Below are 17837 nucleotides of genomic sequence, written 5' to 3'. Positions count from 1 at the left end.
GGGCGAGAGGAGAGAGAGTCAGCGAGAGAGAGAGTCAGCGAGAGAGAGAGTCAGCGAGAGAGAGAGTCAGCGAGAGAGAAAGCAAGAGAGAGAGGCAGAGAGAGAGAGGCAGAGAGAGAGGCAGAGTAAGTCAGAAGCAGAGAGCATCTGTCTGTTTGCCGTGCTCAGTGTGAAAGAGAACCATTTAGCGGTGTAATGGCGGGGATGACTTGCATGTTGAGACAAACAGCTGCAGGGTACTCAGCAGTCCGGGTCTGTTAGCACTCACTACAAACACACAACCGGGTGATTCAGTGCTCTGTGTGTGTGTGTGTGTGTGTGTGTGTGTGTGTGTGTGTGTGTGTGTGTGCATTCTTCCCAGGACAGAGATGTATAGCGACATATCAGAGGGAGAGAGTGAACAGACTGCTGCGACGGTCTGCGCTACTGGGTTAGCTAACAAAACACTGCTTCCTGGTTCAAGTTGAAAGCTGATGATGTAACTGCCAACTAAGAGGAACATTGCTTCATGTGATTGTGTAGTGGGTTTATTTACCAGGAAGTGGTCAAGCTATCTATTTTGAGAGGTTTGGAGGAAGAAGAATATACAAGTCAAAGAGAGGGACAAGAGAGACCCTCATGACAGCTGAAGTACATCACAGCTTATTCCTCATCTTACTGTATACAAGACGACTCCATGTCAACTGTCTCCGTGTTACAACATGATGGCGGGTTACATTTTGGCTGACGTGGTTCTTCCAGACTGTCTGGGGAGCGGTGTTACTGTGCTGGGCCCGTGCAGTCACTGCAGCCAGACAGACAGTGGAGTCAACCAGATTTCAGACAGCCTCATCAGACACAATGATCCCTGTGCCGGAGGGGGATGCTGGAGGAGGAGGGGTAAGCAGGGGGGGGGGGTTGTTCCGTAGGTCACCAGACCACATGACTTGCATGAGGTTTCACCTAGCCACCAACAGACACACTGCAACTATTCTGTGACTTAGCCAGGCATACAAGATGGCTCTACTGACCCCCAGGCCCGGGCTGGGGAGGAAGGAGGAAGGCCATTAGCCGATTAAGTCTGGAGTAGAAGCATCAATACTGCCACTATGATGCCAAGAAGCTTTGAGAGGCCCGGAGAGAGAGGCAGAGAGAGAGAGATTCAGAGAGAGACACTTGAGAGAGAGAGAGAGAGAGAGAGGCAGAGAGAGAGAGAGAGATTCAGAGAGAGACACGGAGAGAGAGAGAGAGAGAGAGGCAGAGAGAGACATAAGTAAAAGATGAAGAGGGTGGGTTCAAGACCACGGTCAAGTCCACCACTCAGACTGGCTATTTAAATCCAGCACAGCTACGGAACTCACCACACAGCCAGCACAGCTTGAGCCACATCTGGGTTATCCCAGCATGCTCTCCTGTGACTAGGAGTGGCTGGCTGCTGATGGCCTGGGTTAGAGGTTGTATACTGTACGAGGAGGGAAGAGTGGAGAGGTGTAAACGAGGGAGGAGGGGTGAGTGTAGTGAGGAGGCGGGGTGTAGAAGGAGCCATGGCGGTAATTAAGTGTCCATGCTGAGCCCCGGCGGGGGTTGCCATGTCCGCGGGCTATGCTAATGAGCGTGCCCTGCAGTCAGGGCTTCTGCCTTATTAGCGTGCGGCGCCGGACAATATGGTGGGAGAGACCCTAGCAGCTAGCCCTGTCCACCAGCAGGCTCACGTCGCTGTAAACGACTAGCAGTCAGCCCCCCCTCCCGGAGAGGAAGATAAGTCCCAGTGAATGGAATTTCTCTCCATCTTCCTCTTCTCTTCAGTCTCGCCCTCACTCTGTTTGTCCTGTTGGAAAAAGACTGTGTGTGTGTGTGTGTGTGTGTGTGTGTGAAAAAACACAGACTCTCTAAATATAACCAGCTGGTTGTGCCTGAACCGGCGGTCGTAAATTCAAACCCCCTTCGCAGGACTTTATACGGGACATCAATATGTTAAGTGCACATTTTCCCCCCTTTTCTTTTGGGGAAAAGGGTGAAATAATTGACAGAGGGCATCTATCACGATACATCCCTCGTTACAATGTCACTGACGGACTATTCAGCTGTTTGTCATAAATCCTCCCAAATGGCACCCTATTATCTGTATAGCGCACTGCCTTTATAGTGCACTACATTTGACCAGAGCCCAAGGGGACTGTGAGTGAGAGACTGGTCTGAGATCAGTGATGGAAAGAGATGAAGACAGAGATATTCAGCTCTCAGTGCGGCTCGCTGATCCAGGCTCAGAGGGATGGCGATGCGTGGGCAAACTCAAGAGGGTTCATGCCCTTTGGAGTTCTGGGAGCACCACCAGGCATTTACCAGTTTAAAAATACAGCACTTAACTAGAACTGTGCTTTTAACAGCCTGAGTTAGAGAGAAGCCCATACTCTAAATCATCTACACCTATAGTAGGCCTATGTCCACACACAACTCTGTATATAACACACTCTTAAACAACAAACACACCCATCACCTTTTATCCCATGTCAGAGCCAAAATGGCTACTCCAGTTTCCAGTCTCTGACATAGATAACTAGGGGGAAGTGGAAACGGGAAAACCCATCAGTCATGGTGGCTCAGGAGTTAGCCTAGACCAGGGTTTCCACAAACTGATCTAGAGCACACTCTCAGCATGGACCGGGATCCAGGGTAGCTGTTAGCCTAAGCTATATACAGCAACTACATTCAGCCACGGGCCTATTGCTGTTGAAAAATAATTACAATCATTTGTACACCGTTAATTGACCACAACTCATCCCAAAAAGAGATTGTATTTGAAAATAACAATAATGTCATACCTTTACTATATATATATATATATGATTGTGTATATATATATATATATATATATATATATATATATATATATATATATATATATATATATATATATATATATATATATATATATATATATATATATATTTCTATTTGTGGGAATACTTGGGAACAGATTTACTAAATTAAACAATTTTTTGCGGAATTCCTGATGATTTTACAGTCTTTATTTTTGTAATAATTTTTTTTTACTTTGAGGGGTCCCCCAAAAATCTTTTGTGGGCTGGTTTTGTCCCGTGGGCCTCATGTTGCCAACCCCTGCTATACAGTAATGTCTGTGGTTCGGTTCTGTCCGTCGTATTGAAATGTAGCGCAGCATATAACCATCTGTGTACTGTTGGCCTTGGCCCCGGCAGTTTGTGGGCACTTCGGGCCTCGTGCCAGAGGTGAAAGAGGAAGGAGAAGTCTTCTTGGAAGAGAATGAGTCGACTCGAGGCCCCCAGACCTCTGAAATTCCTCAGTGCACATGGAGCGCCCTTTGCACCCACGTTTATTTTTCCCGTCCATTTTTAGAATTTAGATTTTTTTTTTATGTTACAGAAACAACACATGCCCATAATCTTAGATGTGGCATCAAAGCGCCTCACAGAGCACAACAAAAAAACACCAGCCAGGGAGAGAAACACATTTTCACTACAGAAATAGGCTACTCAGTTTTCACCGAGTGCCTGTAACTGCAATTAACAGGGTATTTCTTAATTTACCATTCAGCCCAGGGCCTAAAATGAACACCCGCCACCTACCAAACGCAGGTAGATTTTGGCACTGGTGGGTAAGATGTCTATTTCACCAGCCACGTTGGCGGGTGGTCAGGGATCCAGAGTGCGGGAATTTCACTCACATTTGTGAATAAAAATAGTCATGTATAATCACATTTATAGTAAAATGAATGCTGCAGTAACTGTTTCAAAGTATTTCTGCAGTTTTGTTTCATAGCTGGTAAATGAATATCGCACAAAGCCAAAGAACTACACTATGAAGCTTATTCTCGCGGGGGTATTTTGGCTGGTAAAAAAAATGTGGCTGATGGACCAAAAAGTACATTTTATACCCTGATTCAGCCTAAACATTACCATGGTGAACCATAAAAAGTAGCAGTAGTACCAACAGTGAAAGCTCTAAGACAAGGATACATTATGACGCTTAATACCACATTTGCATTATTTTCATAATATTGAAAGAGGTCACAAGGACAGTTGATAGGATAAAGTTGTCATAGAAACTACAACCAGTGGATGGCATTGAAAAGAGGTCAGGGCTGGATTTCCCAAAAGCATCGTAGCTCTAAGAAACTAAATGGACAAAATATGATCTTAGTGCTACGATGGTTTTGGGAAACCCAGCCCAGGTAGGCTACATAGACTAGGCTATACTTTTACTGCCACTTGCATATTTGGTAGATAGCCCATTTTGATATAGGCCAGTCCTAGGTTACTTCTCTCAGGTGAAAACAACAGTTTCAGTGTACTTCAGTCCAAAGTTGCCTCAGATTTGGCAACCGCCACAAAGCAAGGCCTATTTCTCAGAGGTTGACGGACAACTAGCTTTTAGATGTAAATCAATGGGAATAATTGTGTCTCATTACAGCTGTCACAGTGCTAAGAATAATGTCCATAATACACTGACATTCCCTTGGTATCCTCACCATGTCACCAATCATAGGTAGGTACTAGCATGAATGTAGGCTATGTAGGTTATTGGAGCACAGTTAGAGCTGCGGCGGTCATGACAGTTTCTCAGATGGTTGTCGTCACGCAAATGACTGTCGGTCTCACGGTAATTGACCGTTAATTACCATAAACACATTTAGTATCTCCAGACCTCTGGCATACAAGCCGCTGATGAGCACCTTGGGAACATCAACATTTAAAAAGGTCTAATAAATCAATTTAATGTACACCATCACAATAAATCTATTATTTATTTAAGGCAGGTTTAAAGAAACATGATGATATGAAGAAAATGTATTTCAGTAGAGCAGAATATGAGTTATCTGGCTAGGCATCATGCCATAGGCTAGTTCAGTTAGCAGGCAATATACGCTTACTATAAAATCATATCATCTAAAATAATAAAGAAGAATATCATTTAACTTAGCTGAATAAAATAGAAAGAATATTTTTCCCATTCCAGGGCGAGTGCACATATGAAGTGGCTATGTTGAGCACAAAGAGATCATTTAAAACAGGTCCTATACACTAGATTTAGAGTTATTTGTCAACTTATTTGAAAAAATATATTTTAAAAAGCGTGCGCTCTGTTCCTTGCCTCAGGCTGCACAGCTGTTCTCATCAAGTGATCATATTTCACCCATCAGACTATTCTTAATTTAATCTGGTCTTTACTAATATGTAAAATGTGTTTTGATTTAGAATGGCCCGTTATGAAATGGGCAGGAACAGGGGCAGTCGATACGCACTCGAATAGCGAATGGGAGCCACTTCCCGCAGTTCGTTTTTCCAATCATGCCGGGTAGGCCACTCCGGTTTCATAGCACAGCTGAGAAATACATATAGTAGCAGCTGGGATCCTCCTCTTTTTAGTGGCAGCTATCAAAACTCTGCTTTCACACGGGACCACATATAGAAAACGTCTGGCCTTAGAAAAACACTTATTTATGTGTATTTCTTCATTTAGATCTTTTCTGGATTATGTGTGTATTTTTTTAATTATAATTATTTGTTTTATTATTATTATAGCTAGGTATTACTGCACTATTGGAGCTAGAAACACAAGCATTTCGCTGCACCTGCGATAACATCTGCAAATCTGTGTACGTGACCAATAAACTTTGGATTTGATTATTTCACGCCACGCATCAACTACTGTTTGAGAAGCAAGCAGCCTCTCTCTGCGCGACAGGTCATATATAGGGATATGCATAAACTAGCAGGCCATTAGGACCTGATTGAGGGACAATAGAGCCCTGAGTATCAGACCATTAGGACAATAGAGCCCTAAGTACCAGGCCTTTAGGACCTGATGGAGGGACAATAGAGCCCTGAGTACCAGGCCATTAGGACCTGATGGAGGGACAATAGAGCCCTGAGTACCAGGCCATTAGGACCTGATGGAGGGACAATAGAGCCCTGAGTACCAGGCCATTAGGACCTGATGGAGGGACAATAGAGCTCTGAGTAGCAGGCAAGGCACAACTCCAACACCATCATTAAGTTTGCAGATGACAACAGTGGTAGGCCTGATCACTGACAACGACGAGTCAGCCAAAAGGGAGGAGGTCAGCGACCTGGCCGTGTGGTGCCAGAACAACAACCTCTCCCTCAACGTGATCAAGACAAAGCAGATGATTGTGGACTACAGGAAAAGGAGGACCGAGCACGCCCCCATTCTCATCGACGGGGCTGTAGTGGAGCAGTTTGGGAGCTTCAAGTTCCTTGGTGTCCACATCACCAAAAACCAAGACAGTCGTGAAGAGGACAGGACAAAACCTATTCCCCCTCATGAGACTGAAAAGATTTGGCATGGGTCCTCAGATCCTCAAAAGGTTCTACAGCTGCACCATCGAGAGCATCCTGACTGGTTGCATCACTGCCTGGTATGGCAACTGCTCGGCCTCTGACCGCAAGGCACTACAAAGGATAGTGCGTACGGCCCAGTACATCACTGCGGCCAAGCTTCCTGCCATCCAGGACCTCTATACCAGGCGGTGTCAGAGGAAGGCCCTAAAAAACTAGTCATAGACTGTTCTCTCTGCTAGTGCAAGGCAAGCGGTACCAGAGCACCAAGTCTAGGTCCAAGAGGCTTCTAAACAGCTACCCCCAAGCCATAAGACTCCTGAACAGCTAATTAAATGGCTGCCCAGACTATTTTCATTGCACCCCCTCCCCCTCCCCCTAATACACTGCTGCTACTCTCTGCTTATTATCTATACATAGTCACTTTAATAACTCTACCTACATGTACATATTACCTCCATTACCTCAACACCGGTGCCCCCGCACATTGACTCTGTACCGGTACCCCCTGTATATAGCCTCGCTATATATTGTTATTTTACTGCTGCTCTTTAATTATTTGTTACTTTTATTTCTTTTTTTTGTTGGTATTCTTCTTAAAACTGCATTGTGGGTTAAAGGCTTGTAAATAAGCATTTCACTGTAAGGTCTACACCTGTTGTAGTCGGCACATGTGACAAATATAATTTGATTTTGATTTGATTAGCAACCTGATGATCGTTAGTGAGTTGGGTACTACCAACATGACCAGAGTGCATAAGAGGAGTTTGACTGCGGTTATGAATCATGACTGCCGGTGTGGCGTTAATACGGTCACCGTAACAGCCCTAAGTACAGTTCACTCACTGTGCCAAAAATACAGGCTACAGTACGATATTGCTTTAGAGTTCCTATGTACTGTATGTGAACACTTCATTACACTCAAATGTAGGACTATAAATAATTACTAAAGGTGAACCTTGCCAGCATCCATCCCATAAATTTGGTATCATGACTTTGAGGGTAATTTGCCAAGACGTTCCTGTAGTAGATATGTGTGCCACGACACACCACTGTTCCAGGACAGAACAGATACAGCCCTGTGAATGGTAAAACAGGAGGACTGACATCAACAACTAAGAGGTGGCTGTCACTAGTTACCACAGCCACAAAGTCAAAGTTGGCTATATCATTTCATGAAAACAAGCACGAGCTTTTTGGAATTAATTTAAGGTTAATGCTAGGCATAAGGTTAGCAGAGTGGGTAAGGTTAGGTTTAAAATCATATTTTAAGAAGATACATTGTATAAATAGGCAGGGTTTAGCCATAATTATGACTTTGTGGCTGTAGTAACTAGTGACGACCCTAAGAGGTGGGCTTACTCAAAGTAGCACAATGACGCTAACATAGCTAGCACCACTAGTACGTCACATTCTGGCACACACACTGAGGGGCAGGCTGCCCACTTAGACACAGAGAGGAGTGAGAGAGCAGAGCGTGTGTATGGGCCATACGGTATGAGACGGGGGGGGCACAATGGGGAGGGGGGCGGTCCTCCAGCCAGCCAGCGTAAATCACACTGAGCCCACTGGCACAAGAACACGGTCGACCGGTCCCACTACAGCAGCCAGTCACCCCCAGAGAGAGAGAGAGAGAGAGAGAGAGAGAAAGAGAGAGATGGTGGGTGGTTGTGAGAAAGTGTGTGAGAAAGACAAACTGTGTGTGTTACTGACTGTGGGTGTAAGAGACAGTGTGAGAGAGAGAGGCACCATGTGTGTGTAAGAGAGAGACTATGTGCGTCTGTGTGTATGAGAGAGCTGGGGAGAGCGAGTGAGCATGGAGTGAAGAGCTGAGCGATAGAGAGCTGGGGGGGGGCGAATGAATCGAAAAAATATGGCTTTTTCTATGGTGGTATTGGGTTGACATCAGTTTGGCAGAGGCGCCTGAGGCAGTGCCTGCTTGGATTCTAGCCTGTCACTCAGGACAGGGACACTAATCAGGATTGGTCCCGGTCCCTTCTTCCTCTTCCCTAGGAATAGTGGTGGAGGGGGGAGCCAGAGCCAGTTTGCGTCCATTAGAAAAAAGGAGAGAAAAAAAAGATGGAAGAATCGCAGTGGCACAGCAGGAGAGGCTAACCTTCATTTGCATGCAGGTCCAGGGGAGGAAGAGGTGGGGGGGAGCTGTTTCTGTTTCCAATCTCCATGTTAAAACGCCTGGCCAGGGCAGCCAGTGGGAATGAAGAGGCATTGTTCGCCCTCCGCTGCTCCCCGTCACACCTAGGCTACATCCGAAAATGGCACCCTATTCCCTACATAGTGCACTACTTTTGGCCAGGGCCCGTAGGCTATGTAGGGAATTGGATGCCATTTGGAACACAGACCAATACCCATCTCGCATTTTCTCGCTTTCAAGGTATAAAAGACATGTCCTGCGTGGCAGATAATGTCGATCTCAAATCCTGACCTGAAATCTATACAGACCAGACATTGATGTACGTCTGTTGTTTGTCTTGTGTGCACTGCATCCATATCCATCCAGCCTTTTCTGGTTCCATCCACATCCGTCATAACCAGGTTGTGACCTGAAAGCTGCAACATTCAAAGCCTTGTCGTTGTCTTTCACCCGTGAGAGAGGCCGTTCTCTGCGGCGTAACGATCGCTATGACAACCATCACTTAAGCCCTCCGGGTACAGTGGGTTGGAGCGGTCTTGTTTCTGAAGACCTCATCACTGACTGGGAGGGTCATCAAGGTCAATCCACTGGCTCTCACAAGAGATGCTACACGAGAACAACAAAATGTACTTCCGCCAAAAAAGGATGAGGCGGTTCCTGGCCAAAGGACCAGAAGGAGCGGAAAAAGAAGAGGGAGGGATTGCTGGGATGCTTCCTTTGGCCCAGAGTTGACGAACACAAAGTCTGGCTGTGCGTGCCAAATTAGGTTTTTAAGCATTTTTTTTTTTTCAGGGAGGATTTGTCGCTAATCTAGAAAACCTTCTGGTAAGAAGTGTCAATACATCTGGTGCTGACCACTCCCCGTAGAGTGCAGGGATTAATGACCTAGGCTGTGTCCCAAATGGCACCCTATTCCCTATATAGTGCACTACCTGGGACTAGGACCCATGTAGGGAATAGGGTGGCATATGGGGATGCAGCCCTAGCAATCTGAACCAACAACTGACTGACTTGTCCATTGAGAACACACCGGGCAATCACTGACAGATCAGTCCAACTAAACCCTGTTTATTATCAACTCACCAAAAGGTTTTTACAAGCTATCCTGATTTCCAGATTTTTGGGGGAATTTGTCTCCATTTTGTTGATGACGAGATATCTGGCTAATTAGAATGTCTTAGCTGTCATGATGAATGATACTCGTCTAGTACCAGACGGCCAATAATGCACTCATCTCGTTACCGCGATGAGGACGAATCAGACGGCAAAATGCCCTTGTTTAGACAACAATGGGATAACGCTAGAGAACCTGAGCCTCTCTACCTCAAGGTCACAGCGGTTCACTCAGAAGACGTGGTGAAGTCATCATCTGCATTGTGCCAAATGGAAGGGCATTCTCCGCACGTGGCAGCCACAGAACCATCAGCGCCAGGTACTCACCTGCGTTTCAGCGTCGTAAATAACCTCCACTCGCCCCGCCCGCCACTGACAATGGCTTTCACAGAGATGACTTCACGTCAATGAATTTAACTTATCTGGTCTGGAGTGGTGCTTTGTTGTAACACAGCCAAACGCTTCCACTCTCTCTGGATGTGGATGTGATATATTGTTTCCCTTGAGAGCCTTACATTCCGTGTGGTTCCACTACTCTGCATCTGCCTGGCCTGACTGCCTCGGTCCCTCTGTCCTGCCTCGTTCGTTCCTGGCACTTTGAATCTCCCCGCGGCAATGAAACGGCCCCAAAACCCCCCACAAAGCAGCCAGACGCAGCTGTTAGCCTGGCTAGTTAAACGCATTAGTGTGGCAGTCTCGCTCTTCGCTGCTCAATCTAACTGTACAGTACAGTGTTGTGGAAAGAGGTACTGACTAGGCTTGGGCAGTATACCGTACATACCGTACTCCGGGGTATTTGGAAAAAGCCACGGGATGGTTTTTCAATACCGTCAAAACCGTGTCTTTGAAGTTTAAAAATAAATGTGAATATTTGTAGCTACTTTTTAAGTTTATACATGCGGTCAAATACGTTAGGAGAAAAAGCAGATTGTGCTCTTCATTTCACCGGTCACATTTTACATTATGAAGGTTACCATAGTTCCCCAGAACAGTTCAGACTGTCATGTGTTTGTAAATAGCACAACGGGAGAAAGTGGGAGCTGGTGAGTCCATAGCGTTTGATATCTATCGGCGAGTCTCTGGTCGTGTCTACACTTGACACTTACATGCGACCTCTGCTATCAGAATACGAAGATCGCATTGAAAAGACGTGCCTAGATGCACAAAAGTGGCTTTGTGGTGTGATTGTGTTCAGATCTGTCTGACCACTCCAGGAGGTGGTCAGGAAGTTCATCTTGTATGCAATTCACTACTAAATGTTTGCCATCAGGTAACTTATAACGGCTTTCTGCCATGTTTGAGAAGTCAAAGATTTCTTGGCGAGTTCTGTTCAGCTGCTATTTTTTCCCTGTGCTTCCTAGTACCGTTTCCCCCCCCCAAGCGTCCCCTTGTGTGCTATGCCGTGATACCGTAAATCCCTGGATGGCAGAAGAACAGTATGATGGTATGAAAATCTGGATACTGCCTAAGCCTAGTACTGACTTCCAGACCAGAGAGGACAGAGTTTGCCTGGCTGCTGCTGCCAAAGGCTAACAAGAGCCTGGCAAGTGTGGGGGCCTCCTGGCCTCGCTTCCACCCACACAGGAAGTGAGGTCATGACATTAGCACTCCGCCGTGCTAGAGTGCTCTCCGCCAGGGCGACAAGATCAGCGTGTTGGACGAGAGCCATTTTAAGCCCCCCTAACAACAACATACATCAAGACAGTAGAGCTACATAAAATTACCATGTATTTCAAACCTGGCAACATAGAGAGTGGAGTGCAGTTATTTGGCTATACAGGGCAACCAAGACTGGCCCCTTGGCAAGGGCCATCAAACGCAGTGACCGAATCAGTATCCACTATCTAAACTAAAAAGGCCTCACCACCAAAGGAAAGAAAAATCTATGCCAACCTAAGCAAAAACCCTCCTCTGATTTCACGCACCAGTTAGACGCGTACCACATGCTCCGAAATATCCCCACGCCTACAGCTATGGCTTTCTTCTCAGAGACAATTGAGGAGACCTCTCTAATTCTCTGCGATGTCATTTCCATCTCTCTTTTAAGAGTGAAATGAGCCTCGATAATAAATCACATCCCTGTTTAGAAGCAGAGGCAGCAGTCTGGCACGACTGGCCGACTAGAGCTTCCTGCTCCCCAGACCTCCCTCCTCTCTCTCGTTCTCTATATCTCTACATCCCTCACGCCTGTTAAAGGCCTGTCCTGCAGGGCCCTAGATGCACTTTGTGTGGTACAACAGAGAAAACCGCCCAGAGCTCTTAGCAGCTTCCCCACCTCCACCACCACCACCAGTACTCTCCCTCTCTCTTCCCCTCTGTCTTTCCCAGCTGCACCAGCGAGCTGTTCGCAGTTCCTTATGAACTGCGGCCAACTGAGAGCCTGTGCTACTCCTGTGAGATTGGTATTACTCAGTGCCGGGGCTACGTCCTAGCCAAAGGGCTGCTCTCCGAAGCTGTACATCTCCCTGTTGTGGCTTGTCAACATGGAGAAAATCGTTACCAAGGCTAAGGCACTTCCAATCCACACGGAGGAGTAGGAAGGGGGGGGGGTTGATTGAGACCAGGTAGTTACTGCGTGGAACAGATTGCTGGTAACTTTTGTGATATATTTTTAGGCCTCCTAGTGGACATGGTGGACCTTTCATTTGTTCTCTGTTAAATTAGGTCAATGTAAAATAGAGGGCACGCTGAAGATGACGTTCGAGAGAGACCAGATCAAGTGTCATGGACGACAATCAGGTGGCGAAGTCATCCCTGGATCTTTGTCAAGAAACCGCTCTAATTAAGCCTAACTGAATACGTATTATGGGGGAAGGCAATGGACATCCCTAAATAATTACTTTAGGAGATTTGCATATTATGCTTCCCTGAGTTCCTTTTGTTGGGCATGAAGAAATCCTAGCTTAAATTACCTGCTTAGTACCTCTATTGAGTTTGACACTTGATGAAAAGTGTGTCCAAAACAGAGTTAATTACTCACAAGTAGCCCCCTGAAGTTATTGTGAGGCGAGTTGCTTATCAGACATGTTTCTGTAATTACTCAGGGCATTGGAAATTAAATGAAGTGTCACCTCATTGACAACCTTGATTCAAAAGAGCATTCTGAATGAATTGGAGGGATTCTCAGTGAATGCTAGGCTTGGGCGATATACCATTTATACCGTACACTGGGGTATTTTGAAATACCGCCGAATGATTTTCAATACCTCAAAAAAAATTTTGGGGTTGGGGGATGCATGCTACGCCACTGTTTATAATGGTAAGTTAAATATGCACTGAACAAAGATATTAACGCGTAAATTGTTGGTCCCATGCTTCATGAGATGAAATAAAAATGACAGAAATGTTCCAAATGCACAAAAAGCGGATTTTTCTCAAATGTTGTACACAAATTTGTTTACATTCCTGTTATTGAGAATTTCTCCTTTCCCAAGATAATCCAACCACCTGACATATCAAAAAGCTGGTTAAACAACATGATCATTACACAGGTGCACCTTGTGCTGGGGACAATCAAATCCAACTTTAAAATGTGCAGTTTTGTCATACAACACAATGCCACACGTTTTGTGGGAGCGTGCAATTGGCATGCTGACTGCAGGAATGTCCACCAGAGCTGTTGCCAGAGAATTGAATGTTAATTTGCTCTACCATAAGTTGCCTATATATTTTGACTCGGTAATGGTTGGTACAGAAACAGTATGACAGTATGAAAATCTGCATAACGCCCAACCTTAGTGGATGCCCATTGGAATCCTGACAATACCTGCAGGCCTTGGTATTGCCAGCCAGCCACCTGTTTGACGCAGAAAGCAACAACACATTTTAAATGTGTATTGATCAAACCCCAGAAGCTTCTCTGTAACCAGGCCCATTATAAAGTTAACTTACCCCACCAACTTTCATTTAAGATCAACCGCTGTAGCGGCCTCCCAATTACTATCCATTCAATTCTCCATCAAGTCACGGAGAGACTGAATGGGGCCAGTTTTAGGCCTACCCACTGAATCGGAATGGTGTTGAATGCGGCGGGTCTCAAACTCCCCTCTATGTAAGCGTATGCTGAAGGAGGCATCCCACCACCTTCCTCCTGCCCTTTAATTCATTTCTAAGTGAAAGCCTGTGTATCATTATTCGCTTCAGCTCCAGTCGGCAGACACCGCGGTCCATGAGAGCCCGCGCCCCGTCAAGTTGAGGGGTGGTGGGGGTGGAAAGTGGCGGAGGGGGATTCTTGGCAGAAATTCCCCACAAATTTGATGCCAAGAGCAAAATGGAAACCTCCCCTCATTTTCCTTTCCCCTTAATCCAATGTTTTCAAGCCCCGGCCTCGCCAAGGTCATTATAATCATAGAAAGTGAAAGGGCGCCAGTGACCCGCCATTACAGTAAGGTACAGAACCACCCAGCCATTGGCTGGTGGTGAGGAGGAAAGGAGAAGAGCACTCAGTCGGTCGGGCAGAGGCAGGGGCTAAAATCCCTCCATTTCAAATGCAGATAACCTGAGGAACCAGCAGAGGAGGAGACAGGGAGAGGAGAAAATGTCTCCCTCTCTCGCTCTCCCAGTGCCCCTGACCTTTTGCCATTCATGATCGGGTCTCTCTCTCTCTCTCTCGTTTATTTTTAGCTTACAATTCGTATCCATATCTTGAGTTTAAGCCTACTTCGACATTTATTCAGCAGATAGGCCCTATAGCCTAAAGCTAATTCAGAATGGTTGCAAAACGATCAAGAGTAGAGAGAGGTTTTAGAAGTAATATTTGGTGACATAACATAAGTATGACCAATGACCTAGAAACCTCTGGGCCTGAAAGAATGCTGCTTGCGTTGACAATATTTCAAAACCGACCTCCAGCATAATCTACAAGTAAATAAAAGGGTACTACTTTTCCATGTAAAAATCTCTATGCTTTATCCAAGTGATAATTTGACCGTCAATATTTACAGTAAGTAATCGGCCAATAGATTTCAACATACATAATCATGCGCGTACCAAAATCATAAAGAGTGTCCGTTTTCATTGTGGCGCCAAAGGTCATGTTTACTTGTCTGAGTGAGGGCGCTGTACTGTACTGTGACCTCCATGGCCAGCTTGTGAGTATGTGTGTGTACGTGTGTGTGTCCTCTCTCACACGCCATGTATGTTAATATACACAGCATGACGCTTGGCCTGCACAGAGCACAAAGCAGAGTACACAACCCCAAATATCTAGACCTGCATGTGTCTGGGTTAAGATAAAGCACCTTCAGTAGTTTAAAGGATATGTGTATTCGTGCTCTTTTCACCACAGGGCCTCAGTACAGATGCAGACATCTGAACTTCAATATTGTGCTTGTTCCTGGCACGTGACCAATCGGTGTAGGTGTTGTTAGCTGAACAATGAAAACAAACAAGACAGTCGGCCAATGAGGTGAAGTGGCACTGACTTAATAAATAAAGCTTGTCCTGTATCAGTTTTGTGACTAAATGGGGGGAGAAGTAAAATATTGGCCACAACTTCTTAAAGAGAAAAGGCTTTCTCTTTGTTATTATATGAAATCCTGTAATTGATGCATACAATAGGCTATTACATGATGTAACATGTCTATAACATTACTTAAACCAGGGGTGTCAAACCCATTCCATGGGGGACCTAGTGTCTGCTGGTTTTTGGTTTTTCCTTTCAGTGAAGACCTAGACAACCAGGTGAGGGGAGTTCCTTACTAATCAGTGACCCTAATTCCTTAATCAAGAACAAGGGAGGAGCGAAAACCCGCAGACACTCGGCCCTCCGTGGAATGAATTTTACATGTGACCTAACCCATATAACTAAATAGTTGGAGCCCCAGGGTACTGTATGGTACGTCAGTCAGAGGAGGCTGGCGGGAGGAGCTATAGGAGGACGGGTTCATTGTAATGCCTGGAATGGAATCAAACATAAGAAAACCACGTTTGACCATTCTCCTCCTATAGCTCCTCCCACCAGCCTCAACTGATTATAGGCTACAGAGCATGACCTGCTCCGTCCACTCCAGCGGCGTTTGTAGGTACGTACCTTCGCTGTCAGTAACATGTGAGTGAGAGCTTACTGTCCAAATATCACTCTCTCATTACTGCTCTCTCACCCAGCCAACCCCACGCAATTTCCCAAGTTCAACTGTGGGTCAAACACCTGAGCGCTGTACCAGTGGATGAGGAGAGAACGGTCTTATTTTGGGGATGTTTTGTGGATCTGGGACTGGGTATATGGACGTTTGTAGTAGCCTAAATACTCACACGTGGAATAGCTCACAATATGGCACTACAAACGCTAATTTGATATTTACTCCACTGTTTTCAAATTTTGTATACTTTATACAACAAAAGTATACAAATTCCCTTTTGATCACAGCTAGTAATAGCACTGAACAGTTGCATTGTTTGACATTTAATAAAGACTACACTGTGTCATTATGGTACATTCATTAAGTCATCATTGATTTATGAGATTAATTACATTTGCATACCAATATAACTCATTAAGCCATGTTCTTACGCAGGTCTTCAGTACATTGCACTACAGCAGGGGAAATTGCCACACTAAACCAATTCCTCTGTGATCATTTTATCCACACATTCTACCTAGAAGTCATCCTCTAGCGGCCGAAGTGTGTCATTGCAGCTTTTCATTATTGGACTGATAAAAGCACAATCTAAACATCCAAGCTACACAGGGTCAAATGAACAATATATACACCAAAATCGCACATTCTGATGTACATTCGGAGTAACGACATAACGAGAAATGGGGAAAGTGCCATTTCGCGTCTCTTAGCCCGCGTTATTGATCGTAGTCTGTCTGCAATGAATGGCTGCAAAGGGAAGGGGAAAAAAACTGAACTTCAGGTGACCGACCATGGCTTTGACATAGCCTGCATGCAGACATGAACCTCGCTGAACTGGGCGGAAGAAAATACCTCCGCTTCAAACAAAAATTATCTCCACACTTTCAAGAACTCGACGTAAAAACAGAGCGAGCGCCTACCGAGGGAACCAATACACCCGTTTTGAGTGGTGAGAGAGAAAGTTAGACGTTTATATTAACAGAAATGTGAAGTTAGCTACCGAGCGTTGCTAGATAGCGCTATTACCAGGAACACTGAGGCATGGTTAGCCCCGAGTCTGGCTTGTCTGATCCGACTGACCCTTCATTTTATTGCGGCCAGATTCTCAGATCCTCCCCTTTCTCCCCCGAAAGAGACTCGCTCGCACCGACAGATAAACGAAAACGCTCAGACATTATACCATATACAACCGATACACAAGCTATCTGACCGCAACCTTTAGGGGAAAGGGGACCTTTATCGATTATACTCGATTAAAGCCACGTACAGCTCATGCACTCGCTGGCTAGCTAACGTTCCTCATCGCCAACAACATGGCTGCCTTGCTCAGACCTAAAAAAAGGAGAAATAACCTACGCCGTGTCTTTGTCTGTTTCACCTCTTTAACCCTAAACTACTGCGCAAAACACACGAAGACCCATTAAAATTGCACAAAACCAGCAAACGACTTACGTGAAGGCAGGCGTTTGGGTTGCTCCTGCTTCCTCCTTGGCATTTTCCCCCTTTTTGTCACATTCTCCTCCTTGTTTTAGGGATAAGAAGAAAAAAGGTTTTTTCCCATTGAGATTGTAGGCGAGAGTGATGGCAGGGACTGTATACCTGGCTTGTCCTCGCGGTTTAAAGTGTATTGTTGGGTATAGGACCACAGGAGGAGGGTTCTGTGCTGTTGTTGTTGCCGTGTCTTGACTATGGCTGCTCTCTGTAAGTGTGTCTCCGAGCCCCTAACTAACACTAATGCAGGGATCAAAGGGCAGCAACAGCAGAGCAGACACACACACGCTCACACACACTAGCTCGCACACACGCTCTAGAGGAGCTCGCCCGCGATAGCAGCGTAGAAACGGACAAGGTGCCCCCAAGCTTACAGGGTGTATTGCTGACTGCAAAACCCCTACATATTTTTGAAAGATTTATTTGATAACTTCTATAAATAATAAATAAGGCAAAGATACTGAAATACAGTATCAGTACAGTATTTTTCATATTGAGTGCATTCGTTTTTTAAATTTATATTACACATACATTATAAATGTTTTCAAAATGTGAAATGTACATTTCTTGATTTGATGAAATTATGGATTGAATAGTAATTCAGAAGCCCAATGGAAATCCCCAGTTTCCCCAAATAAATAATTATGATTAATTTGCATGAAACATACATTTGAAATGAACCCT

The 17837-nt window shown here is 45.3% G+C and overlaps 1 protein-coding gene across 1 annotated transcript in view; it reads right to left on the bottom strand.

The window, feature by feature from the left end:
• Positions 1 to 17496, bottom strand: part of LOC115202237 (zinc finger protein 827-like) — a 111469-nt gene extending 93973 nt beyond the window's left edge. The window contains 1 exon segment of the mRNA XM_029766225.1: positions 17115 to 17496. Within this exon segment, the coding sequence (XP_029622085.1) occupies positions 17115 to 17157 (43 nt within the window). The 5' untranslated portion in view covers positions 17158 to 17496.
• Positions 17497 to 17837: the final 341 nt, after the last annotated feature.

This window comes from Salmo trutta, chromosome 11 (assembly GCF_901001165.1).
Source record: "Salmo trutta chromosome 11, fSalTru1.1, whole genome shotgun sequence".
NCBI classification, from domain to species: Eukaryota; Metazoa; Chordata; class Actinopteri; order Salmoniformes; family Salmonidae; genus Salmo; species Salmo trutta.
The sequence above is the reverse complement of the archived record's forward strand: the minus strand, read 5'-3'. Positions and strand labels throughout refer to the sequence as shown.